Genomic DNA, 27,772 nt, shown 5'->3' on the forward strand with positions numbered 1-27,772 from the left:
ATCAATATTTCTGAGCCAGTAGGAGTTAATCCATGACTGCACAAGGGAGTTTTAGCAAAACTGGACACTCTTTAAAACAGTTTCCTGCTAAGTTAGTGAAATAGTATGGATGTGACATAATCATTTTAAAAGAATGTTTAAACATGACCTCAGGGCTAAATATTAGCTCTTAGAGAGAGAGAGAAAAGGAAGGCTGGATTTAGAGGTGATGTGTATTAAAATATATATCACAAATCAGTAAGCAAGAATGAGGGAGACAAAACTGGTATAAGCTTGTCTGCCAGATGACCAGAAGAAGTATGTTACACAACTTCTCTAAATTTGGCTCAGGGTCAGTAACATAATGTGAAGCATGATTTTAAAATAATCCTGCCCAGTGCCACATATACAAGACATATCAGTCTATACCTAATTTAAATCCAACTTTTCTTCCAGTTTGGGTGGATTCTTAGATTGATACAAATGGTTTAGAGTTGAATCTGCACAATTCCCTTGTAAGATCTCAACTATTCCCAAAAAAATTGATTTGGTGCTTATAGAGATTTTTCTTTCTCCTGAAAGTCAAACTACTGATAACCTTTATCCCTCCTGTGACAAACAGAGCCAACTTATGGCCCGGTTGGGAGACCAGCCTGGTCCTTTTCTCCTTGGGCCAACTGCCTACCTTTTTCTCCTGCCACACTTTGATGTCATATTGTTTTGATGTTAATAGGTGGGAGGCTGCCCTTCGATCTTCCCTGATGTCAAGGGCCTAATATACAAGATCCAACCATCCCTACATGTGTCCCGTGCTTCACAGATGTTTCCTCCAGCTAGGTAGCACTGGGACTTCAGCTCCAGAGCCTCACATGAGACTATTACTCCCCACCGGAGCTCAAAGTCCCAGCACCCTTGCACATGTTTCCAGGCCTAGCACCTGGCCTCCCTACTGGTGCACACACCAGGCCTTCCATAGCCAGCCTAGCACCCGGCCTCCATTCAAGTGGCTCACACTGGGCCTTGTCAACTGTTTCCTTTACCCCAGGGCCTCACCACTGCACCCCTCAATACTCTGCCCTACTACTCGGGCTGCTTAACTGCCTCCTCATCTCCAGGGCCTCACAACTATGCCCTACAACTCAACAGCCTCTCACAACACTGCCCCAAACTCAGGCCTCACTCCCCCCCAACCTGGGCTACACTATTCTGCCCTCTCTCAGGGCCATGCTACTGCACCCTACCACTTGGCTCGGGGTCGATCACCTCCACAGGCTCAGGTGGCACTCCGCTTGCCATGCCTGGCCTCCCACTCCACACTCACACTTGAGGCTCCAGGTAGAACATCTCTACAGGCTCAGGTAGCACTCTCCTGCTGTGCCTGGCCCACCTCCAGGGTCTAATACTCCACAGGGCTCAGGTATTCTGTGTGCCTGGCCCTGAGCTCAAAGCCCGCCCAAAGGTGGGGGCAGGGGTTTAGGCGCTCCCAACCTGCCTTACACCAGGATGGTCCTCAAACCTGGGATGTAATTGGCCCTGCCTTGCCACAGGCAGGACCACTAGGCCTCCCTATCCTGTCAGGGTACAGTTTCAGGTCATGGCCAGGACCAATGATATCTCCTCCTTCCCTATAGCCCCACCCTTACTTCCCAGGTGTTCCAGGATTAGCCCAACCCAATGTAGCCTCCTTGGGCCTGCCACACAGATTGTCCTGCTTTTATATCAGAGCTCTACCAAAATGGCCACCCTCGTCAGACACCTGGTGGCTGGCTACTCTGGCCCTTTAAGTGATGGAGCACTGAAGCTGCTCCATCATACCTCCAATCCATTATTTGATATCCATTGGAAAGAAGCATGATTTCTACAAATGAATACATTGAGAAAAACTGGGCGGTCCCTCCCATGAAGAGGAGCACAAGCAGAAGGACCAAGTGGAGGAAAACCTTGGTAGCATTATTAAACTAAGCAAACTAGGTTTTTCTCCTATCCAGAGAATAATGTTTAGTAGGGCCATGTGCAGCTTCAGTAGCAGATTCAATTCAGATGAGATTCAGCCTGATTCAGGGACCAAATCTCCAAATCCAAATTGAATCAGGAGACCAAATAAAAGCCCTGAATTGATTCGAAGCATCTGAATCGATTTGCAGAAGTTTCGGAAAAGATTTGGCCAATTCGGAGATTTGGTCATAGACTAAACAGGCAGCTGAATTTCTCTGAATCAGCGCTGAATCTTCCAAAGCTGATTCAGACAGATCAATTCAGGATGGTGATCCAAATCTCTGAATCGAATCACTGTCCTCTGAATCATCCAAATCCAAATCTGAATCAAATACTTCCCTATTTACACAGGTCCAATGGTTAGGGACCTACTGAATTCAAGACAGCTGTCCACTGATTTCGTGGTCAGAATGTGGGGTCTGGCAGCCATTTTATGGAGAATTGTGATGGGGTCCCCAATCCCTCTGATTGGCCAAAGTACTCTGGTGACCCTGCTTTTCACTGCTGATTGGCTGTGAAGGCTGTCCATTATGTGGCCCCAAGCCAAATGACAGGCAGCCCTCACAACCATCAGTGGTGAGGGGTGGGGATGGCAGCCATCTTGCTGGCAGCCCCTCAAGTGGGAAGTCCCCCCTTGTCCCTCCCCCCTCTCTCCTGCCCCCTCTTCCCACCACCAGCAGGCTGCTGCAGATCCCCAAAGACTGCTAGCTCCCTCTGGGGACCCAGTGTTTTATTTTCAGTAAGTTTTCTTTTTTTCCTGTGGATTTCATGGCCATTGCCTGCTTTTGTGGGGAACACTGGATTTTGCTAAATCTATGAAACTGCGATTTCAGTCGGTCCCTAGTGATGGCTCATGCTCCGTAAAGATTTTCAGGTCCCTTTCCCTGACCTCAGTCTCTGTTTCCTCATAGCGTTTTAGAAACTTTTTCCATCGTGTTAACAGAATAACAAGTCTACTGGGAACAACAATATTGAGAACCTCAAGGTTGCTCTGAATGGTGATACAAAGATGTACAGCAGCTAGTAAAGGCACAATGCCTGAATTCTCAACATTGCTAATGCCTGGATTTGCAACATAATTTTGTCATTGCCAATATTAGCAATGGTCAGAATTTTTAAAGAAATTGGACCTACTGGAACAGGATAACACATGCATCCACATTTAGAAGATGAAAACACTATACGTTTAGATATTTGCAAAGAGGGGGGTATTCTTTGGTTCCCTTTTGAGTAAGCCTTTTCTGCTGTAGGCTATGATTGAAATTTATCATGCAGAATTTTGGCCTAAGCACCCTGAAAATTCCATTTTGAGCTCATCTATAGTAGTGTAAATCCAAAAGCTATGCACCCTGTCTCCTAAATTATGCCAGGGAATGGGGAGAATATTATGAATATAAAATGCCAGTATTCTGAAAGGAAAGCATCATATTCTTCTTCTTTGTTGGCTTAAGTAATTGTATTTGGTGGAATGAAATAGTGTTTCAGGGTACGGACAATTATACCCAAAGAAAAAAGGGGATGTATTTCTTGATAATTTGCTATAACTTTTTTGTGTGCCTATTCTGTTCTACAAAAAAGGAAAATTTAGTAGCTGTTTCATACTGGTATAAACTGCCTTGAGTTAGCTTTATATGCTGTAGGATAGGAGAGGACACAAACAACAGTTACAGAAGTTAATGCATGCTTATGAGTGGTAAGTCCCCCAAACCTCGTAAAGTGGTATCATTATTTTACTGGTTCACAGGCTCAAGCCGGTTGACTTCACAGGAGTCTTGCCTGATTTACTGTTATTTTGATTAGTTTTAAGATATCATGAAATATGAATTTTAATAAATCAACCAAACAATCAAAAATATTACAAATGCCACAGTAAACTTAAATACCAGAGGTGGAAATTGTTTGACCATGTTTATTATTAGGGAAATATAAGGTTTGATACAAAGCCTACTAAAGTCAATGCAAAGGCTTCCATCAGGTTCAGTGGGCTTTAGACCAGGTCCATAAACAGAGGTGGGCAGCTGCTTGATATCTTACTGATGTCACTGACAACGAGCTGAGTAATAATTGTCCCATTTTAGACCATTCTACAATGTTGCAAGTGCTCTTCTAAGCAGAAATGAGAAGCAAAGCCATTGTTTTTTACAGGATGCAGAGTTTTGATAAGCCTTGGATGGAGGAAGAGGGGGAAGCAATGGAACATCCTTATTACAACAGCATTCCTAATAAAATGCCCCCTACTGGGGGTTTTATTGATGCCAGACTCAAATCCAGGCTTCCTAACGTGGCAGACACTGCTCAGGTCAGTGATTCATTAGCTGTTCAGTTTCATAGTCAGGGTAAGCAATCAAAATTTGAAAGCAGTGTATATTTTCAGGTTTATACTCTGAAGATGTGATGTATCTTGCACTTTTCATGTACAGCTGGCTTCTTTTGTTGCAGCTTATCTGTTGTGGCATCACATTCATTCCTTGACTTGAATAAGAGATGAAACATGGTTTGTTGTTTACAAGTTAAATTTTGGCTTATCCTGCTGGACACATGGTGAAGCAGAGGTTGCAGATGACCTCCTCTCAAAATCTAGCAGACAGTCAAAACCATAGCTTTCTAGACCCTCACATGCTAGTGGGATATGTCTCTGGCTACCATTTGTTGACTATCCTATTACTGGGTGGCTCACTAGGCAGGAATGATATGGTCCCTAGTCCTTGTTAATACACAGATGCAAAAGTCCTTAATAGGAGTGATGCTAAGTGCATTGGTCCCAGTCTTTCCTGAGTCAGTCTGCCAGCAGATATACACTTCTTTTGGCTCCCCTCAACATCTTCTTGCCCACAAAAATGAGAATGTAGCCCTGTGCAGTTAACGAGAGCTATAACAACAAAGTGCCCTTTTAACAGAGTCTTTGAGCCTTATTACCAGTAGGCCTATGCGAAGTGGCTAGTATTTGCTTTGGATTCGGCTGATTCGTGGGACAGTGCTTTGATCCAGTGATTCAAATCACTGTCCCGAATTGATACAGCCAAATCTGATTCAGAGATTTGGCTGCCGCCGAATCTCTGAATCAAACAGGCCCCATCCTCTGCCTGCTCTCCCAGCTTTGTCGATGGCTGCCCCACCCAGCCCCAGCCTCCCAGCTCTTTAAAAAAAACCACCCTGCACTCACAAACTACTGCCAGGTGGGGTGTGGGAGGCAATCCCTGCTGCCCCCCACTGCCCCGTGCTGTGTGGGGGGATCTGTCACGAGCCCCCATCCCCTGCCCACTCTCCCAGCCCCAGCTCCTGGCTCTTAAAAAAAATAAAATAAAAAAGCCCCGCACTCACCAGCTCCTGCTGGGTGGGGGACAGCGATCCCCACTGCCTTCCACTGCCCTGTGCTGCATGGGGGGCTCTGCCATGAGCTTCCAGAAGCACTGGTGGCTACACTTTTTTTTTTTAAAGAACTGGGAGCTGGGACCAGGCAGGGCAGCTATTGGAGGGACTGGAAGAGTGGGCGGGGATGGGGGCTCCTAGCAGAACCCCCTGCCCAGCATGGGGCAGTTGGGGGCAGTGGGGATCGCCCCTCTTCTGGCAGCAGCAGGTGAGTGGGAGCTTTTTTTTTTCTTCTTAAGGAACTGGGAGCTGAGGCTGAGCGGGGCAGCCATGCGGAGGGGAGGGGGAGCTGGGAAAGTAGGCGGGAGTCCGGGGACACTCAGAGGGGCTGGGGGAGCAGGCAGGGGATGGGGTCTGGTGGGGGTCCTTCCATGGTTCCTCGCCCCTCTGCCAGCCCCCTCCCCCACTTCTGGCACAGAGTCCAGGTCCAATTCGGAGAGCTTCAAATCAATTCAGGCCTTTTTATTGGTCTCCTGATTTGATTTGATTCGGATTTGGACATTTGGCCACCGAATCAGGCCAAATCTCCTCTGAATCGAATCAGCACCCAAAGCGTCTGTCTGTTATTGTCTGTATACATGGTTAAGAGGGCAAGAATATCATTTGCTTCCTGATTCAATTGTGCTGTTCTTGGACCCACATCCAAGGGTAATGCTTATAGACTATGGCTCTTTAAGTTGATCTGTAAGTACTATTTCCTGCAACTAAATGAAACCTCATTGATTTTAGTGGGCCTCAGCAGGTTTAATAGTTTCATAGTTGGTAGAGTTGGAAGGGACCTGAGCAGATCAAGTCTGACTCCTTGCTATGGCAGGAAATAGTACTGGGGTCAAACAACCCTGGCAAGGTGTTCATCCAGCCTCCTCTTAAAGACCCCCAGGGTAGGAGCCAGCTTGGCTAGCTGCCCTGACCATGAAGTAGCGCCTCCTGATATCTAGCCTAAATCTACCCTCTGCCAGCTTGTGACTGTTATTCCTGGTCACTCCTGGTAGTGCTTGGGGGAACAGGGACTCCCCCAATGCCTGCTGGTCCCCTCTGACTAGTTTGTAACAGGTCACTAGATCCCCGCTCAGTCTCCTCTTGTGGTGGCTGAACAGGTTCAGGTCCTGTAGCCTCTCCTCGTAGGGCCTGCCCTGCTGCTCCCTGATCATGTGCGTGGCCCTCCTCTGGACCCTCTCCATGTTGTCCACATCCCTCCTGAAGTGCGGTGCCCAGAACTGGATGCAGTACTCCAACTGCAGCTTGACCAGTGTTGCATAGAGGGGGAAGATCACCTCCTTGGATCTGCTTGAGATGCATCTGTAGATGCATGACAAGGTATGGTTGGCCTTCCTGACTGCATCCCCACGCTGTCAGCCCATGTTCATTTTGGCATCAATAATGACTCCTGCAATAATGACTTCTGCCTCTGCACTGGTGAAAAGGGAGTTCCCCAGCCTGGTAAAAGAAGGTTGCCCTAATCAGGTGGTGTCAAAATAAAAAAGTCAAAATACTTGCCTCCGTAAGTCAACACTACAGTCAAAGCTCTAGCTGCAGTCAGGTATACCTACCTGAGCTAGCTCTAATTAGCCAGCTCAGGTGTTGCAACCAGTGTAGCCATGGCAAACCAGAGATCAGCGTGGACTAGCCTGCAAGTATTTACCCAAGTTCTTGGGTGGTTTCTGCAACCCATTGACTGCTGCTGTTATACTGCTCTAGCTAGCTTGGATATATCTAAATAAGTTTCATAGAACCATAGAAAGTTAGGGTTGGAAGGGGCTGCAGGAGGTCATCTAGTCCAAACCCTTCTCAAAGCAGGACCAGCCCCAACTAGATCATCTCAGCCAAAGCTTTGTCCAGACAGGTTTTGAAACCCCCCCAAGGATGGAGCTTCTGCCACATCTGTTTCAGTGTTTTACTACTAGTGAGAAAATCCTTCCTAATATCTAACCTAAACTTCCTTTGCTGCAACTTGAGACCATTTCTCCTTGTTCTCTCATCTGCCACCACTGACAACAGTTTAGCTCCATCTTCTTTCAAACTCCACTTCAGGTAGTTGAAAACTGCTATTAAGTCTCCTCTCAGTCTCCTCTTTAGACTAAATAAGCCCAGTTCCCCCAGTCCTCCCTCCTAAGTCATGTCCCCCAGCCCTCTCATCATTTTTGTCACCTTCTGCTGGACTCTTTCCAATTTGTCCACATCCTTTTTGTAGTGGTGGGGCCCAAAACTGAACACAGTACTCAGATGTGGCCTCACCGGTGTTGAATAGAGGAGGATAATCACTTCAGTCACACCTTTGACTGCAGCATAGTCAGACCGTGTGTGGAACAACTTTCAGGATCATAGCCAAAGGTTGTTCTATTGCCAGTATACCTCTGTTTAATTCCCAGATTTATGCTATCTGGAGAGAGCCTTCTCCTCAACATAGAGTCGTTAGGTACCAGTGACTCAAAACTATTGAAACACTTGAATTTTTGAGCATTCCACACCATCTGTTTTCTGTAAAAAAATCCATTGAGATCAATATACTGTCAGAGTTTGCTCAAGTAAAGATGACTACACTGGAGAAGTTGATGTGCCTTTTTAGGATGGCAGGGGTTAATATAAACAGAAAGGAGTTAAGTACTCACACACCAATTATTTACCTAGCTTGACACAAACACACTCAACAAAGAATGTTCAATCAAAATTTCACCCACAAGAAATTTAAAGAAGCCGTGTGTAAGTGGAACACATCCTGAGAATTCATCAGAACTACCTGACACTGCAGCACACCCATTTAAAAGAAAAGGTTGCTGAAGCATGTTTTTGTGTGTGTGCACTACAGTCTGCCACAGCTGCAGGAAGAGAACAAATGTACTACCAGAGTCGACATTTAGGAGACAAATTCAGTGAAGACTGGCCTCATGCACCTCTTAAACAAGGTGAGCTATATTTTATAATAATCATATTACTCATATTGGCCCCAACTGTGTAGTTGCATCTGTGTTGACACTGTGGGCCCACAGTGTGAGTCTGCTACATATAGGTCTTGCAGCAGTGAACTGTACTAAATTGGTAGGTTTGCTCCCACCTTAAGGTGAATTTCAGAGTGTGTGGTGGTGAAAGGCATTGGATAAACAGCACTGCAAACCTAAATCCAATGTAATTATGAAATACGGACATGCACAAAAACACATACACACACAAGCATGGAAAAGCCTATGTTTTCAAAATGCATTAATTGTTGGCAGCTCAACCTGGCCTTAAAAGAACCTCATTTCTAAAAAGGAAGTCAGTACTTTTTGAAAATCTGACCTCATACAGGTGTTTCATGCTGGCTTCCCCAAATAGAAGCAATATCAGTAGTAATTTCTGAAAATGTACACTCAGGTGTGTGTGCATCTGAGTGTGTGTATGTGTGTGCCCCCGTGTATGAGCTGAGCAAATTTTTTATAATTAATTTATTGTTTAAAATTCTGGGTTTTATTATTGGTGAGATATTTATGAGAAAAGTATAGCATTTTGAAATGTGCTTACGGTTGAACATTTTTTTGAAAATGTCTTCAGAAAATGTTAAAGAAATTGTTGGTCTAATAAAAGATATCATCTCGACTATGAGTCCTGATTGCCTTCTCCTCATTTGATGACTTTGTGGTGGCTTTGCAGATATTTTAAGAAAAGTATGCCATATTACTTGTACAGCTAAGTCACCTGGTTTTATTTCAGTTCCTTGATTTGAATAACTAACAAACACAGCATGAGTTTTGAAGATTATAATCAAATGTATAATTTAGTTTGAGCAAAAATTTAAGTTTAAAATTCACTTTTCTTCGTAACTAAAAATGGCTGCAAACTTTCTATACGATGTTGAGTCTGCAGTTTTGTTATCGATCCCTTCTAAGATTTTTCTAAACAATGCTGCTTTATCCTTTCACAAGCCTAATTAGAGAAAGACTTGGGGATAAGACTCTTGAATTTTCCAGGGTCCCTGGACATTTACGGCGTGCCAGAAGGGAAAACCCATTTTACCCCCACAGGAGAGGTACCAACTTATGTGAACACCCAGCATATAAATATGGAAGCTCTACTGGCGCTTCAGTCTGATGCTGAAAGCATGTTCAATGCCACAACAGACTGTACCAAAGAGAGCAGTCCAAGAAAAGATCTGTTTGATATGAGTAAGTTCCTTTTAAAATCTCTTTTCTAAATATAGATTCTGCATAATGAGTCTGTTATTTTGGCCCCAAAGAATCACCAATTATTCACTCCTAAAACTGTTTGAATTAATGATGGTAATTTTTTGAGTTAAAAAATAGGAGTGCTGATAGTTTTGAAACTAGTGTGTGTCAACCACCTGCTACAGACCAGATGGAGACTTGTCTTGTGCAATAAGGGGCCTGTTTACTCCCTTACATCCTGGGTAGCAGAGTGGGAGGGAAAGCAGGCTCAACAGAGCTGCTGCATCCTACCTACCCATGCAGATGGTCACACAAATGTGGGAATTTGCAGAGACTTGGCTCTGCTCCTGGTCACCTCCTGATGGGCTGGAATGGTAGGGAATATATAATAAATATCCAATGAAGACCAGGTGCAATAAAGGAAATGGGGGAGACATCGGACCGCTGAATAATGCATCCTATGCCTGGGATGGGTCATACGGTTTATCTTGCCCTATTTTTCAGCTTTGAAGTCAGTGTTAGCAAAATCAATATAATAACTTGACTTAATGGACACCTTGCTTCGGTCATTTGACCCCAGTTGTCTTTCCTGCTTGGTGCAGGGGGCTGGACCCGATGATCTGCCAAGGTCCCTTCCAGCCTTACCGTCTATGAAAAAAAAATCAAAACTATTCTTTTTTCAAATAATGGCATAAATATTGATCACATATTTTTTGGAATGTACTTGCTGGTATCTAGTGATCTTAGTGCTACACAACTGTGAGCACAGCACATTTAGCAGTGGCAAGAGGGGAGTTATTTTGTTTAACACTAGCCTTCTTTTCTGTCTTTAAACAATTGCTGGCACAGGGCTTATTTCATTCACTTATTTCAATTGAATTAACTGAATTCATTTAGCTCAAGCTATAACAACCATACATTTTTTTTGTAAATGAACATGTATACAATTACATTGGATCAATATCCACAGAACTTTCCTAACAGAGCTGGTTGGAACTTTGTTTGTGTCAGTTGCCATAAAACTTTTGGCAGGTTGGTTTTGGAAGGACAAAATAAACCATATGACCCATCCCACGCATAGGATGCACTCTCTACCACTTCCTTTGTTTTTCATATTTTTTCATAGATATTTTCATAGACATTAGGGCTGGAAGTGACCTCGGGAGATCATCGAGTCCAGCCCCCTGCCCAAAGGGCAGGAAGTCAGCTGGGGTCATAGGATCCCAGCAAGATAAGCATCCAATTTACTCTTGAAGGTGTTCAATGTAGGTGCTTGAACCACCTCCGCTGGTAGACTGTTCCAGACCTTGGGGGCTCGGACAGTAAAGAAATTCTTCCTTATGTCCAGCCTGAAACGGTCTTGCAGGAGTTTGTGACCGTTCGACCTCGTCATCCCTTGGGGTGCTCTGGTGAACAGACGTTCCCCCAGATCCTGGTGGTCACCCCTGATAAACTTATAGGTGGCCATCAGCTCACCCCTGAGCCTGCGCTTTTCCAGGCTAAAGAGTCCCATGGCTCTCAGCCTGTCATCGTAAGATCTGTTTTCCTGACCTCTGATCATGCGCGTGGCTCTCCTCTGGACTCTCTCAAGCTTCTCCACATCCTTTTTGAATTGTGGAGCCCAAAACTGGACACAGTACTCCAGCTGCGGCCTCACCAAGGCCGAGTACAAGGGGAGAATGACGTCCCGGGATTTGCTCGAGAAGCATCTATGGATGCACGCCAGCATTTTGGTCGCTTTACTAGCTGCAGCATCGCATTGCAGGCTCATGTTCATCTTGTGGTCAATGATGACCCCCAAGTCTCTTTCTTCTGTAGTGCTAACCAACGTAGCACTGCCGAGCCTATAAGGGTGCTGCAGGTTTTTCTTCCCAAGGTGCAGAACCTTGTATTTATCGGTGTTAAACACCATGAGGTTCTCGTCTGCCCATTTGCTGAGCTTGTCCAGGTCAGCCTGGATCACCCGCCTATCTTCTGGTGTGGATGCTTTGCCCCAAAGTTTGGTGTCATTGGCGAACTTGGCCAGTCCACTCCTGACTCCAATGTCCACGTCGTTAATGAAGATGTTGAACAGTATGGGTCCCAGGACAGAGCCTTGAGGGACCCCACTGGTCACAGGGCACCATGATGAGTGACTGCCATCAATCACAACCCTCTGGGTCCGACCACGAAGCCAATTTCCCAGCCAGCAGATTGTGGTGGAGCCAAGGCCACAACTGGCCAGTTTGGCCAAGAGGTGATCATGGGATACCAGATCAAAAGCTTTTTTGAAGTCAAGATATATGACATCAAGCTCTTCTCCCTTGTCCAGGTGATAGGTCACCTGGTCATAGAAGGAAATGAGATTGGTCAAACAAGACCTACCCGCAACAAACCCATGCTGGCTATCCCTTAGAATGTTAGCCTGGGCCAGTCCATCAAGGATGGCCTCTTTAATAAACTTTTCTAAGATCTTCCCCAGGATAGAAGTCAGGCTAATGGGCCTGTAGTTAGCCGGATCCACTCTCCTCCCTTTCTTGAAGATCGGCACCACATTGGCCTTCTTCCAGTCTTCAGGCACTACACCAGAGCGCCAGGAGTTTTCAAAGATCCATGCCAGGGACTGAGCTATGATGCTCGCCAGCTCCTTGAGTACCCTGGGGTGCAGATTGTCAGGGGGGGCTGACTTGAAGGTATCCAGCTTCTCAAGGTGTTCCTTCACGAGGTCAGATTGACGGAGGGTAGGGGATCCCCCTCACCCAGATTTCCCTGTCCCATAGCAGGCATGGTCGTCCCATGAGACTGATGAAAGACTGACGCAAAGTACCTATTTAATAGGTTGGCTTTTTCCTGGGCGTCAGTTGTCAGTTGCCCCATCTGGTTTAGCAGGGGTCCAATATTGCCCTTGCTTTTCCTCCGGCTCCCCACATATCTGAAAAAGGACTTTTTGTTGTCCTTGATGTCTGAAGCTAGTTGGAGTTCAGTTGCAGCCTTGGCTTTCCTGGTTTGGTCCCTGCAGGACCGGACCAGCGCGGCGTAATCCTCCTTGGAGGTGAATTCCATCCTCCATCCTTTGTAGGCTTTCCTTTTTAGCCACAGTAGGTCCGCTAGGTCTCTGGAGAGCCAGGGGGGCTGCTGTGCCTTCTTGCTGCCTTTCCTCCGTGTTGGAATAGATTTAGCTTGTGCACTGAGGATCGCTTCCTTGAGAAGCAACCACTCTTCTTGAACTCCCAACTCCCTGGGGTCATGGTCCCTGAGGGCCTGACCAACTAGCCTCTTGAGCTTATCAAAGTCGGCTTTTCTGAAGTCAAGGACTTCTGTGTTGCTGACTGACTTGCCAGCTTTACGGCAGATGGTGAAGGTGATCAGCTCGTGGTCGCTGTCACCCAACTTCCTATCAATCACTAGGTCGCCGATTAGGTCATCCCCCGTAGCCAGTACCAGGTCAAGCAGCGCTTTGCCTCTCGTTGGCCCATAGACTTCTTGAGTCAGGTAGAGGTCATCCACGCACGAGAGAAAGCTTTGCGCCTGCTCAGATTTAGCTGAGTGATCTTCCCACGAGATGTCCGGGTAATTGAAGTCACCCATGACAACCAAGGTCCTGGAGCAAGCGGCCTCAGTCAGTTCCCAGGCAAACTCCTGGTCAAGCTCGGGACTTTGAGTGGGAGGTCTGTAGTAGACTCCCACCGTTGTGTCCCCTGTGCCAAATTCCCCACGAATTTTTACCCAGAGGGTCTCCAGCTGTCCATGCCGGTCGCCAACATCAGCTTGCAGGGACATGTAGCTTTTCTTCACGTAGAGAGCTACACCCCCGCCCCTTTTGTCAACACGATCCCTCCTGTACAGGGTATAGCCCTCTATACCCGTGGTCCAGTCATGGGTGGAGTCCCACCAGGTCTCTGTTATGTCAATGACATCGTATTTCTTTGCACTGAGCAGGAGGACGAGCTCGTCCTGCTTGTTGCCCAGGCTCCTGGCATTAGTGTACAGGCAGGCAAGTGTGCCCTTGGGGGCTCTTGCCTTGCGCACAGATTGTGCCAGGGCTGGGGCAGGGGTGGGCTCCCTTAAGTGCCCCCTTAAGTGCCTTGGTCCGTTGGCATCTGGTCTTGTTGCATCTGGTCTTTATTGGATATTTATTATACATTCCCTACCAGGTCCCAGCCCTCTGCCCCATGATCACTGCTAGCTGGCCCACTGGTGGATGGGGGCAGGGGGTCAAGACCAGCTCCTCCTCTGTGGCTCTTTCTAAGCCCTCTCTTCCTGGTCGGGGAGCCAGGGCCAGGTGTCTACATGTGCAGAGAGGTTAAAGCAGATCTGCTGCTCCTAGCAGCAGTCGGTTCCCATCCTTCTGGTCCTATACTGACCCCCTGAAGCAGCCAGGGGCAGCTCTAGGCTCCCTTTGGGTGCTAGCCCATGGGTTGGCAGGGAGCACAGGGCCAGGAAACAGCTGTCTCCTGGCAGGGGCTGGGAACAATCTTCCCAGCCCGTGCTCTGTGATCACAACTGGGGAGCAGGGGCTAGGATTTCCTTGCTGCTGGGGTGCAGGGACATTGTCTCTGCCTAGACTCTGGTGCCCCTGCAGAAGGCAACTCCCAGGAGCAGGGAGCAATCTCCCACCCTCTGCTGTCTGGCTGACTGGGAACAAGTTTGTTCCCAGTTGGCTGTCTATACATGCTGTATGGTACAATAAGTAATCACAAGAAATTTTGTTTTTTGCATTTACAAATAGCAAATTTACTTGTTATTAGAGCAAATTACTGCGCAGTAAGCACCTGCATATGTAGATGGTGGTGCTTGCTGGGCAGTAATTTGCTCTAATCTCGCATAAAGCATCTTATATGGATGCAGCCCAAAAGTACAGAATCCTTCCATCTTCACACATGAGAATGGGAATCATGTGCAGCTGTACTCCCTGTCCACCATTAAAAGCTTGTCTACATTGGGAAAAAAAGCATCTTGTTAACAAATATGTTAACCAACACAATGTTAAGCATAATTTGTTACTGTAAAAAATGTGTAATGGGATATCTCTACTGCAGACTGAAGTACAGTTGAGAGATACCTGATAGCCTTAAATGAATCAGTTTATGTACCAGGAGTAGTTTGCCTATGCATGAAGCTCTGTACCAGATGATTTACTCTGTTGAGAAGCAGGTTAAATTAGCCTGTATGTAGCTTTGTGCTACCATGGCTAGACTGCTTCTGGAGCCTGAGCAATCTAGCTGATCTTGGTTAACTGAAGGGATGATCCCATGAAGTATTATGCCTTGTTTGACATTTTGATCATTAATACATATTACTAACTTGTTTCTGGCCATGAGATTTTTCTTGGTGTAAATAAGGACTAAGACACTTCTCCTTCTACTCATTCCCCATTAAGCCCATGAGGAGAAGAAAGGCCTTGCAGCCTCAGCATCCATCTACTCTTCCAGCCCAGACTGATGTTAAGTTGCATTTTCCTGAGCTGATGAGGTGCCAAATGAGAACTGTAATGCAAATGCCTTACAACCTCATTGCTAAGTTTTCAGAAACCACATTGGATGATCCAGGCTACTAATGTGTTTTTAAAAGTCTCATGTACACAAAGCAGTGTATGTTTTTTTTGACAAGTGTTAGGCAGGCAAACTAAAATCTGGTGGGGGGACCTAAGCTTTACATAGACTGGTTTAGCACAGTTCAAAGTATGCACCACATTTTCTGTATTAAACTACTAGAACCTCTAACATCACATGGTTAAATCCTAGTCTAGACAAAACCATTTTGGTTTAGAAAAAGGCATTCCCCACAGTGTTGCCCTCAGTCATCTCAAACAAGGTAAAATCTGTTAACCCACATTAGGATGAAGGTCAGGTTAGGTAATGCAGATTATCCACTAGTATATAGACTTATAAGGAGCTCATCACAGTGATTAAACAGGAGGATGGATGCTTGTTAAAAGAAAACTGTATTTTGGAAAAAAAAAAGAAAGGTTAGTTTGATTATATCCTTTGCTGGACTAACTGTCCAGTTGGGAGAAATATTAGATAAGCTTTCTGGCACAAAGTGCCTTTCCAGCAGCTATCAGTGCAATATACTTGACTATTCAGACTGTGCCAGATATTAAAACTTAAATTGCCCAAAGCAAGCGGCAAGACAAAAGGAGGGTTCTGAACCCTTCCAGCACATGCAAATGCCAGGTGTTTATAAATACATGATCTTTGCCATTATTCCCTTTTAAAAGATCAAGTCCAAATAGACTTTGTTTTTTAATACCCTCCTCTACAAACCATATCATTTATATCCTTAATGCATTATAGAAATTAGTAGAACATGCATTTTCTATGTTTGTTTTTTCTTAAGGATAAATGGAAGTAGCTATTACAAAAAAAAGGGATTAAAATGGCTGGATTTATACTATTTTGTAATTCAGTTTACCTGTGAATGATTTGCACTTGTCTCTGTAACCAGAACCATTTGAAGATGCATTGAAGAATCAAACTACTGGGCCTGTGTTGAATAAGGCAACTTCAGTTGAATGTACCAGTCCTCTTTTATCCAGAGCGGCTCACTGCGCTATGATGGAAGACCTAAGTACAGAACCTTGGTATCAAGGGGAGATGAGCAGGAAAGAAGCAGAAAAGTTGTTAAAGAAATGTGGAGACTTCTTGGTCAGAAAAAGCACTACAAATCCAGGTTCCTATGTGCTGACTGGTATGCATAACGGACAAGCCAAACATCTTCTTTTAGTGGATCCAGAAGGAATTGTAAGTATTGACTTCTCAATAACAGTAAAATAGTGTTCTGTAAAGCAGAAGATTACCTTTGTCAATGCTTAATTATTATCAGAGGCATGTATAAAGTGTCTATCACTTAAACCTAAGCCTCAGTTTATGATGTCTGGTTAAGAACTGCTGCAGGAATTATCCATGTAAAGGCAACCTTCAGATCATTTTTTCTTGAGTTCAAGTTGAAATGGAGAAGTAGTGCAGTGGTCAACTCTGACAAGACACTTTTATGACTTCCTGAATCAGTGGCTGGGTAATTTCTTGAATCACTTAAAACAGTCTTGTCACTGATTTTACTTACACTGTGGTGCTCGAGGTAACAACATGCCATTCTGATAAATGATGATTGTCAGGGCACAGGGCCAGCCTGGCCATGATGTTTTCTAAAGTTGGGCTAAGAGGAAACTGGCACACAACAATTCTCTCTAGCACCTCAGGACTCCCTCAGCTGGTGACTTGGGCTTTCTAGCAATGGAGCCACATAAAGAAGCCAGAGCTGGGCAAGTACACTGAGCTTTGGTATTTTTGCAGCTGCTGTATTAAGTTTGTTGATGTGTCTCAGTTTGGTGACTCAAAGCATCTCGTGTGTTGCAATATATGTCAGTCGTGTATTAATAGTGCCTAACCAACCAACTACTCCTCCATATGAGACTAGTTTAAAAGCAGGTGTCAGAGCAACTGATACCTGTCAAAAATTGGCACGTGTTATATACATCCATGAGGCCACGTCTGGCTGCACTAACTGACTTAAACTGAGAAACTGGCATAAGGTCACTGAGGTTAAATCTGGGGTCTAGAGGAGTGATTCCCAACTAGGGTAACACAGCAGCTTTTAAAAAGTGTTATAGGGAGAGAGGAGCTAAGCAAGATATGCAGATTCCAGTGAGAAGATAAGGGCCCTTACTGGCCCTATAAGAATAAATTCATTTTTATATGGGGTACAGCTCAGTGGAAAAAAGTTATGGAGGGGTGCCTTGAATCTAAAAAGGTTGAGAACCATTGGTCTAGAGATCACAAAGCTTTGACTAGAGAGGATTATTGCCTATGCTGTAGTTGTATTGGCCACAGGAGGGCAGTGAAGGAATATTTTAATGTTTGGTTTTTACAGCTGCAGTAGTCTCTGACTACTTGTGTTCCATCGTTTTCAACAAGCTAGCAGGACTGTGTGTTAACTAGAGATATGTCTCTTTTACTTACAGGCTGAAGGTTTTCCAGCAATTCTGTGATTCCTGAAGAAGGCCTTTATCTTCACTTAACATGCAAATAATTGTCTTAGAGGGGTGCTGTGAGATTTTAATAGTAGGGATCTATTGTATCCTTACGGGACTGTTATCTGGCTTGTGCAGAGATGCAATGAGCCAGCTATACTCTGGAATAGGAAGTACATGGCCAGTGCCACTCCTCCATGCCTAGGCAATTCTGCTGGTTGGTACAGGGAGAGAGTATAAACCCACATCTTTCCACTCCTTTTCCCTGCGACAGTACTTCTTGCATCCCTTCCCTCCATTTGTGAACCCATTTGTAATGTGCCCTTGAGTTCAAAAGGATAGTCTCCTTCCTCTTTAGCTTGGGAGGACGCGAGTAATGGTTTGCTATTGGTCAGTGCCAGAAGTCTCAAACTCATGATAACCCTTAGGCTGATGACCTCTCGCAGAATGCTGGGCTTCCACAGAACACAGTTTGAAAACGATAGCCACTGCTTGCCTCCCTGCCACCAAAGGCCACCTCCAAAGAGGCTCCATAGCCCCAAATTATGTGGCAGGTCTCATCCCACACTGGCCCTGGCCCTGAAGTCCTGGGCCCACTAGGAGCCCCAGAGGCTGGAGAACACAGGCCACATGTTTGACACCCCAGGTCTGTGCTTATAATAGTAAACAGGAACACTCACGCCCTTGTACTGGTTCTACTGGGCTGTCCAGTGAGTATAGACAGTAGAGCCAAGGTTCCTTTTATCACCTTTCCAGCATACCTGTTACAAAGCACAGTAACTCCTAAGGACTTCAAGGCTAGGATAACTCCTTCAGAAGGAGATGTGGCTCCTTATGCCCATGCAGAGGACAGCAAGCCAAGTCACTATCTAGCTGGAGAGTTTTCAGCATACGTATATCCTTCCCTCCCTTGCACCTTATAAAGCATATTTCATACTTCACATTCTCATGTCAGATTCCAGATGTCCACATAGAAAAAGCCTTCCTATTTTAGGCATGGGGGCAGTGCACTGAAAGGATGTTGTTTACTATACAGATGTATTAGTATTACCAGCTTTCCCTACCCTCAACAACACTCATGACTTGGAGCACATTCTCTCCATTGACATCAAAATGTTCCACAGACATTAATCGACTGGGTCTTACAAATGAACTCTACTGGGCATGATTCCACCCAAAGAGGGCTCCAGCACTGAAGCAGCATTTCAGTGGGCATGTCTACACATATATGTGTGCTGGCTTAAATTTACGGTGTAGTAATTTACTGCACAATAGGCAGGAATAGGCCAGCATCTACACGTGCAGGCATTAAAGTGCATTAACACTGTTAATAGACTTTGTTTTTTAATACCGTCCTCTACAAGCCATGTCATTTATATCCTTAATGCATTATAGAAATTAGTAGAACAAGCATTTTCTATGTTTGTTTTGGGACTAAAGAATTGAAGAATTTGTTTTCCCAAGTCAGTCCACACACACAATGTTACTGTGCAGTAAGGTGTCTGTCTATATGTGTGTTACTGCATAGTAAATAATTGGATATATATTTGCTACCTGCATCATGCAGGTATCTAATTTATGCTCAAGCCAGCATAAGTCACCATATTTGCTGTGCAGTACGGGTGTGTACGTGTAGATGAGCACCTGTACTGTGCAGTAATTTCAGTTACTGAGCAGTAAATGCATACGTGTAGATGTGCCCATTGGGTGGTTTTTGTGTTTGAAACACTTTATAAAACTAGGGCTAAGCTTGACCATATCCTTCAAAGGTGGGATGTGATCACACTTATCAACCGTGAAGAGTCAATAGTCACATCTGTTTGGAAAGGCTGTCCATCTGGGGCAGGCTTGTTCCAGTACTCTGTCAGCTTGGCTTTCTGGCTTGCTGGTCATGATAAAAGCCCTTAATAGTCTCAAGGACTGCTTAGTCAAGGAGGTGCTAATCAAAAGTTACACACCACTTGAAAAACTCACTCTCTTTGGAGTGCTTGCCTATTGTTCTTAACAATGCTGGCCTTATAACTTGTGACCCGCTAGCTCATTTGCAGCATGTCATGAGCATGCCTAGCAAAATGCAAACATACTACAAGCCTTGGGAGACTATTTTTTCACAGTCTGCATTTCTTTGTGCGTGTCTACACTGTCTCTGTGCAGTGCCCAAGCTCTGAGATGCATGGTCTGACTACATATGTTGTACCAAATCCTGGAAATGAGGCAGTATTGACTCGTTGGTGTAGCCCTGAGCCAGCCACATGAACCCTGATAGAAATAGAAAGTATGTGCTTAGGGCTACTCAAAGGGGGCTGCCTGGCTTTGCATCTCAGATTGGGTGATGGCAGTAGTACTAGACACAGTGGTGTAGAAAAAAAGAGATATCAAACTTATTCAGCCCTGTGGGCTGGATTAGGGGCACCGAGCCAGTCCATGAACTGGATTGGGCTCACAGACTGGCCCCACTCACCACATGCAATGTGCAGGGCCAGTCTGACATAAGTGGTCCATGCAGCGTGTATCCCAAACTAGCCCCACATGCTTCATGTAGTGTTCAGGGCTAGAGCCAGCACATGCTCTATGCGGCATGCAGGACTGGTTTAAGACCCATGCACCATGGTCTGGATGATAAGGCTCTGAAGGCCATATCTAGCCTGTGGCCTGTACCTTTGACACCCTACCTTAAACTCAAGAAAACCGGCCCTTTTGGGGGTCAGGTCTGAAAAGTAAATGCTGCTGAGGCTGGTGGGCTTTGTTTCAAAATGGGATCCTTTTACTTGAGCTAGACAGGGTAGGTACAGACATTTGGGGAGGTTAGATCACATTAAAACTGGCCCTGATATGGACCTTACACTAGTTAGGTTGATCTAAGTGTGAATAATACAGAAGTTCAGGATGGCTATATTGGTCTAAAAATGGCCTACCTGATCTAAATTAACCCTACCTCCAACATTGACCTAACTTAGATTCGGTTGGCTATTTTTAGGCCAATCTAACTGTTCTGAACTTCTGTACAGTTCCCAGGGCTATAAAAGCCCTGGGGCTGCATTTTTCCTACCCGCTGTCTGACACGGGGCTATTTTAGCTCCCATCTCCTCCTCCCAAGATGGACAATGGGCCCCCTGCGAACCATCCAGTGCATCCCCTCCCCACCACCAAGCCTGCCAAAGCCTCCATCCCACAAGCATCTCTTGGTGCTGGTTTTGCTACTGTTTGCCAATGCCAGGACCTGAGCAAGTAAGTTGAGTTGTGGGGAGGGGTCATCAGGCTGGGGGAGGATTAGGTCACTGGGAGGTGGGGTTGTTAGTCTGTTGGTGTGGGGTAGAGGGCTATACAGAGCCCCTGGTCATGGGGGGTGGGAGAGAAATCCCCCCCACCTCCCAGACCCTGCCAAACCCTCCCAGACCCCAGCAACCCCCCATGGACCCTGCCTGCCCCCCAATCTCCCCCAGAGCCATTTTGGGAGAAATTTTCCAGGTTTGGTGTCTGCCTTAGAATGAAATTATTCTTTCATTTCTCAAGGAAAAGTTGTTGGGTTGTTTCTGCCATTGTCAAAGAAATTCTTAAGAGACTGTTCATCCAGAAGCTGTAAGACTTCTTTCTTTGGAACAAAGACCTGATATTGGGCTGGAGAGGGGCTTTATGTTGGGCAGGGGTGAAAATCTGAAAATTATAAGTCTTTGAGGAAAAAAAAAGCAGTTCAAACAAATAAGGGAGGGATCCTTTAGGAATAATAGCATATGACCATATAATTAAAGTCTGAATCATAGCCTATACATACAAAAGCTACTTTAGTTCTGGCATTTTCTAACTTCAGAGTGCTTGACTTTGTAAACTTAATGTTCTTTACATCCAGTTGGTTTTGGTTGTGATCATTTATATAATAAGATAGTAGTACAGAAGTCTGGAAAAGTGCTAGACAAATAGCAGATTCCTTTTTTATGAAGCTGTTTAAGCCCAAAGGGACAAAGTGGGTATGATGCAGTACAGAACAAACATGCAGATAAATACAGAATATGGTTTTGTATTTGGAATGCTTCCCTGGAGCTGAGTGGCTTTTCAGGAAGAAATGATGGAGGACATTGTATATATCAGGCCCTGTTGAAATCAAAGAGGATCCTGAAGGGGTGTTATGTCACTCAGTCTGCTCGGACTGAAGCTGGTCAGCATTTTTTTAGTTTGTTTTGTTTCATTGAAAAAAATTGACAAAACCAAAAATTCCACATGTCCGGCATAAAATATTGAGTTTCACTGAAAAAACAAATATTTTTCAGTTTGTTAAAAGTAACTGGAGCCTCCCAAAATTTGGAGCACCAAAGCTGCTTGTTGCTAAAATGTTCATGTAAATGTAGAGCTTTGTGTAAAATGTTTGGATTTCAGGGGTTTGGCTTTTCAGTGGTAATGGGAAATGTTTGAGGAAAGCAGAAACTTAAAAAAAAAGAAAAAGAAAAAAGTTTCATTAAAGCCCAAATTTACATTGGGGAAAAATAGTTTTAATGGAATTTTTTTTGCAGAACCTATTCAGCCTCAGTAAAGATGGTGGACTCTTCTCCAAATATAGCAGGCAAAATAGAAATCTGGAGACAGGAAAACAGTTAATTTGGGGGCAGCAAAATGTCCATTGACTTTGATGGAAAAAGGCACAAACAAAAATATGGAGTAAAAGAGATGCATGATATTTCATTTTAATTCCAAAGAATATTAGCAAAAGGTTAAAGGAAAGAAATGTTTTTTGGTTTTTGTTTAATGTATGCTGTTTCATCCTCTTCTTTTAAGGTTTGTACTAAAGACCGTATATTTGACAGCATAAGTCATCTCATCAACCACCATCTTGAGAACAATTTGCCAATAGTCTCTGCTGGGAGTGAGCTCTGCCTCCAGCAACCAGTTGAGAGGAAGCAATGATGCGTTATGACACTTTCAGCTTTTGTACCCTGTAAGCTATAACCAGTGGATACTGCAAACCTGAAACCATGTACATTAAAAATGCATACATAAATATATATATGTAGATCTCACCCGTGTGTTCCCTTTAGGTTTAAGAAGCGCCATCCCATATGGTACTACTTGAAAATTCTTACTGCTCTACTCAGATATGAAGTCTGATTGAAAACACAGACAGAAGGCTTTCTTAAAATGTAATTTCAATAAAATTGTTCCGATTCCTTAATGTGAATATTGATAGTGTACATACATGCATTATATATAAATACAGTATATATTTATATTTTTCAAGTCAGTCTGTTGAAGGTATGGAACAAATGTTCTGTGCCATGTGTTTTTAATTGGAAAAGATGCCAATTGTGATTGTTCAGATAAAAATAGAATTCAATGATCTCATTTCCTTGAGAAATCTAATATTGGAAGTCATATTTGTAGTTTTATCTAATAAGCACAATTATGGGGAGAAAACAAGTGGATTACATTGATTAAATACCAGAAGAGGGGACTAAATTCAGAGCTAGTATTCCAACATGGAAATGTAGTGTGAAACAGTTTTTAAAAGCATTAGTTAGTGTCACTGATTTCAAAAGCATTTTATCTTTCTGATGTTGTTTCAATTCTTATATGATGCTGCTCAAGATGTTTGTAACTTACTTTGACAATGACTTAGTGTGATCTCTGTGTGTTTGAGATGTATGCATTTAATTTTTCTAACAATAATATAACACTATTCTGCAGCTTTTATTTATTAAATCTAATTAAATCAAAGTAAATTATTTACAAGTAGTTCACTTGTTGTGAAAAAAAAATTGTGCAGTGACTGCCAGTCACTTGTGAGATGTTATATATTGATTAAGTGGGTTCCAATTGCTTGTTTTTTTAATGTGTTTAGTGAAAGATGCACGCAGCCGGTCAGGGACACAGTTGAAATTTTAAAAAATAGAATAATCACAAAATATCAAACCTTAGAATGTTAATCCATGTAAAAGACCCAACTTTGATTTACTTAATTTTTAGGTGTCTCTATCTGAGATGCAGTTTAAAGTTGGCCTTTAGGAAATGATATTTTTAATAAATGTATTGGTTGTTTTTAATGCCCACTTTGGAAAAATACACGCGTATTGGTGATGCATTTTTGGCAAATAGTTCAGTAGCTCTTGGTATTGAGATATGTACAATGAAAAGCCGTCTAACACAAACATTCACACACACACACACACTCTCACACACACACACACACACACACACAGAGTAAATCCATGAATTAGTTTTGGTTTTTGGAAAGGACCTTAGCTTTTGCTTATGACTTAAGGAGAGCTAATTTTAGTTCTCAAAGGGTGCATCTACACAAGACACTTACTGTGCATTGGCCTAATAACACTGTGTAGTAGTGTGTCATGGCAAAAACTGTGCTAATAGCCTCCTGTGCAGTGTTATTAGGCTAATGCGCAGTAAGCGTCACTAAATAAGCATGTGCCTGCGCTACTGTGCAGTAACTTTAGGTACTGCACATTTAATTAGTGCTTTATTAAGGAAGTATTAAACTAAATACACAGTCTCTAAGGCGTATTAATGAACATGTAGGCATGCCCAGTTTTATGAGTGCAACTCCCATGTGGTTCCTTGGAGGTTGAACCATTCTCACCACAAACAGAATATATTTTTGTGGGTTCTAATGCTAAACCTAGCCTAAAACTCAAACCATGTTTGAAGATTTGACTAATGAAGGTCCTGATCCAGCAAAGTAAGTACCTGACATTTGGTAGGTAAATAGCTGATGAGACTCCTTACATTTAGACAGCTGCTTAAGTACTTTGCTGAATTGGTGTCCAATTGGCTTCAGGATTTGATTTAGAAACCATTCCTAGGATGCTGTTTTAAAATTCTCAAATAATTTCTTGGTATTTTCTGCCATAAAGCATAGAAAAGTCACTGTTTTGCAAGTTTGGTTGGGGTCAATCTATAAAACGACCTTTCCCTTGCCCCCCACACATAAATCCCATCATTCTGGCAGCTGATTCAGAGTTAGTACCTGAAAATACCTTCCAGAGGCAATGCTGACATGCAAATCTTTCAGGGAGCTTGAAGTTACATTCTTACCTCTAATCTCCTCCATCTCACCATGTTCTACTTCTGCCAGGCACCATCATAGGATCCTAACTCCTATATCACTGTGTCCTTAGTCACATAAAATTTGCAGCCTGTGCTGATCTCTTTCAAGAATACCTCCAGGCATGCAAGAATCTGGCTTTCCTCTTGGATCTTCCTCCTTTCCCTTTCCCATCCCCTAGCAACTTTTCTCTTAGTCCCCACCTCCCCATTAACCACTGCTTGACATGTTTTTTGCCTAGCTGTAGAGGCTGGTTGCCATCGGTACTTCCCCATAGAGCAAGAGGGTAGTTCCACCTCACAGGGCATGTGATAACCCGATTCTTTTTGCCATCTTTCCCTGTGCGACTATGTGGAGAAAGCAACTCCTCTTTACCTTGCCTCCTAGGAGGCAGGGGAATTATGACTGCGTTCTCCCCTTATTTTCCTTGCAGTGATGATAAGATCAAAGCAGTTTTCTGAAGCAGGGAACTGTTTGCTTCAGTTCTTTTCTCCTCTGCATAGCACAGAAGTGTGGGTGGGATCTGGGTCCTCAAGGAAGGAGTACTTAGATGCTTGATTACTGCCCTGTCTAGCATGGCTGAGTCCTTCAGCCCTGTTGCCATGTTGGAATCCATAAGGCAAAAATGTGGAAGCACTTCTGCTCCAGAGTAGCATTTTGACTGAGAGCAATGATGATTTTAAGGGGAAAAAAGCCTCTATTTTGCTTTTTTGAGTGTGGTTGTCTTGTGGAAGAAGACTCGGAAACAAGGCAGTCTAGGGCCCTCCGTACATGGAGCATCCCATGACCCTGTCCAGTGGCAAAGACCTGCCACTGTGCGCCTTAGCAGAACATGCCTTGTCACACATTCACCTGCAACAGTTGCAAATCATTGGATTATAGTGACCCATTAAAGTTAGTAGGAGTTAGGAGATAACTTTTGCCTGAAAGGGATACTACTTTGTAATGTCACAAGCGTTCTTAACAGGAGCTAAACTGCTTGAATGTGTGTTTGCTTGCATTTTAAATGCATTAACTTAACAAGTGTTAAGTTGGACATGTAACACCACCTTCTCTCTGACAGGCAATGCCTCTCAGACCTATTATTCTAGACTGTCTGCATGTTCAGACCAGTACTGGTTACATTGAGGTCATATTTTATGCTTTTTTTTTTTTTTTACTAACCTCCCCTCCCCCAAAAGTTGAAAATGTGACCTCATTGTATCTTTTAATGAGGCCCTAGGCATGGCCTGGTACAGCCTATGCCTTCTGCCTGTGGTTCCATTTTTATTATCTTTCAGTAAAGGATGTCATGTTTTTGCTGTTGACTTGTGATACAAATTCTCCTGTCAGAAAGTAGGATTTCATAATAAACAATGTTTTGTTTTGTTTGAACAATCTGGGCCTAAAAGGAGTGATGGGAGATGAGTGCATGAATGAATGCATTTCAAATGTTTTGAAATGAATTTGTAAAAAAAAAAAAAAAAAAATGTTTCTGAATTTACCAGCTGTAGTCTTAACAAACTACCAACCAATCTGCTACCATATAAAATCCCCTACCCTTAGTTCAGTTCTTACCTGTTGTAACCGCAATTGTAATTACATACTAATATCATTTTTACCTTGTATTACCTTATGTTCTGACAGCAGAGAGTAGCTGAAAACCCGTCATATCGACCTGGCTCAAGATGTCACCTGGTGATGTGGAACTGTGGTAAAGGGTAGTGCATACCAATGCTGTGTCTCTGGGCTGTGGTGAAGCCATGTTTCTAGATAGACCCTAAGGACTGTAGTGGACGTCATGCCTCTGAAGCTTTTAAAATGACTGGGAATCAAATCAACTTCCATCTGACTCTAGGCTTTTTGGGGGTAAAGGGAGGACATAAAGACTATGCAAAGCTACCTTTCTAGTCCCTGCTGCTTTGGTTGCTGCTCTGATGGATTTGGTACTGTGCATGAAAAATTATACAGCAAGGCTATAAATCTGTAAGTTCAGGGTCTGATCTTGTTGCCATTAGAAACAGTGAGTGATTTGCTATGGAACTTTATGGAGACACCTAAATCCTATTTAGGTACCTGAAACCCCATTGATTAAGTAAATTGGAGGTGAATGCCGGAATCTGGGTTTTCCTGGACATGTCCTCTTTTTGGATCCTCCAGCTCTGTCCAGGTGGTTTTTTGAAAGCTGAACAAATGTCCAGAATTTTTCTCTGCTCCACTGATGAGAGTGGGGGGTAGGCAATTGGAGGCAGGGGGCACCATGTGTGAATGTGTGTGCATGTGCACGTGGCTGGTATGCAACCAGGTAGGGTGGTGCGAGCAACCTTAACAGCTGGATGCAGGTAAGTCTATGAGGAGTGGTGGTTGGAGGGTCAGGGGTTTGGGGAGGTGGATAGGGGGTGTCAGGGCTGTGTGTGCATGTGTGTGTGTGTGTGTGGCACGGTGTGGTAGGGTGTGTGAAGTGGGCAGGGGGTGGTGGGGAGCTCCATGGCTGGGCCAGTGGCACAGGGTCCAGTGCCCAGGCTCACAGGGATGGAGTGGCCAGAAGACACTGTCTGGCCAGGGAGCAAGGGCATGGCTAGGCCACCTGGTACAGTGCTGGGGCCTCAGTCCAGGGCAGCGAGAGTCACAGGCCTCCCTTCCTTTTCCCTCCAGCCTGCACTGGGGCCAAAGTTGCTCCACCAATGCCCGCATAAATTGGAGTCACCACGCTCTGGCTTGGTTGAGATGGGGGCAACTGGGGTCTCCTTTGGCAGGGCTGGGGGGGCTGTGGCTTGGAAGTGAGGGCACAGGGGAGGCAGGGGACTTGTGGGTCAGGTGTGTGGGGCACTGGCAGTGCCATGGGGCTCTAAGTGGGAAATGAGGGGCACCAGCATGGCCTGGGGGGTAGGGAACTGTGGGTTGAGAGGTAGGGGCACTGGCAGGGTCAGGGGACTGCGGGTTTGGAGTGAGGGGCAGCAGCAGGGACGGGTTGAAGTATGGGAGTGAAGGGCACTGGCAGGGTTAAAGGGCTGTGAGTTGGGATTGAGGTGTCTCCCTGACAGGTGTCTTCTTTTTCAGAACTGGAAATATAGTAACCCTACCTAAATTATTTTTTGGTTCTGGCCTTTATAGTTCATAAAATAAAAGAAGAAAGTTTCACATAATCTCACGACTCCAGGAACTGGGGCTTTATGAAGAAATGCATTTATGGATCTCATGATAAACTCACAAGAGCTGGTAACACTGGAATGTCCACAGTTTCTTCGTTGCGGGTTGGTAATTTAGTATGTAAGAAGTTTCCACTACCTTACCAGAGCACACTTCCTCTCTGCA

General features: G+C 44.3%; 1 protein-coding gene across 1 annotated transcript in view; it reads left to right on the top strand.

Moving 5' to 3' along the window:
• SHC3 (SHC adaptor protein 3) overlaps nt 1-23,070 on the top strand; it is a 92,535-nt gene extending 69,465 nt beyond the window's left edge. Inside the window, exons 8-12 of the mRNA XM_090038555.1 lie at nt 4,120-4,273; nt 8,150-8,246; nt 9,288-9,482; nt 15,909-16,204; nt 22,201-23,070. Of these exons, the coding sequence (XP_089894681.1) occupies nt 4,120-4,273; nt 8,150-8,246; nt 9,288-9,482; nt 15,909-16,204; nt 22,201-22,329 (871 nt within the window). The 3' untranslated portion in view covers nt 22,330-23,070. The remainder of the gene's footprint in view (nt 1-4,119; nt 4,274-8,149; nt 8,247-9,287; nt 9,483-15,908; nt 16,205-22,200) is intronic.
• Nucleotides 23,071-27,772: the final 4,702 nt, after the last annotated feature.

This window comes from Crocodylus siamensis, chromosome 3 (assembly GCF_052110815.1).
Source record: "Crocodylus siamensis isolate JL-2025a chromosome 3, ASM5211081v1, whole genome shotgun sequence".
Taxonomy (NCBI): Eukaryota; Metazoa; Chordata; order Crocodylia; family Crocodylidae; genus Crocodylus; species Crocodylus siamensis.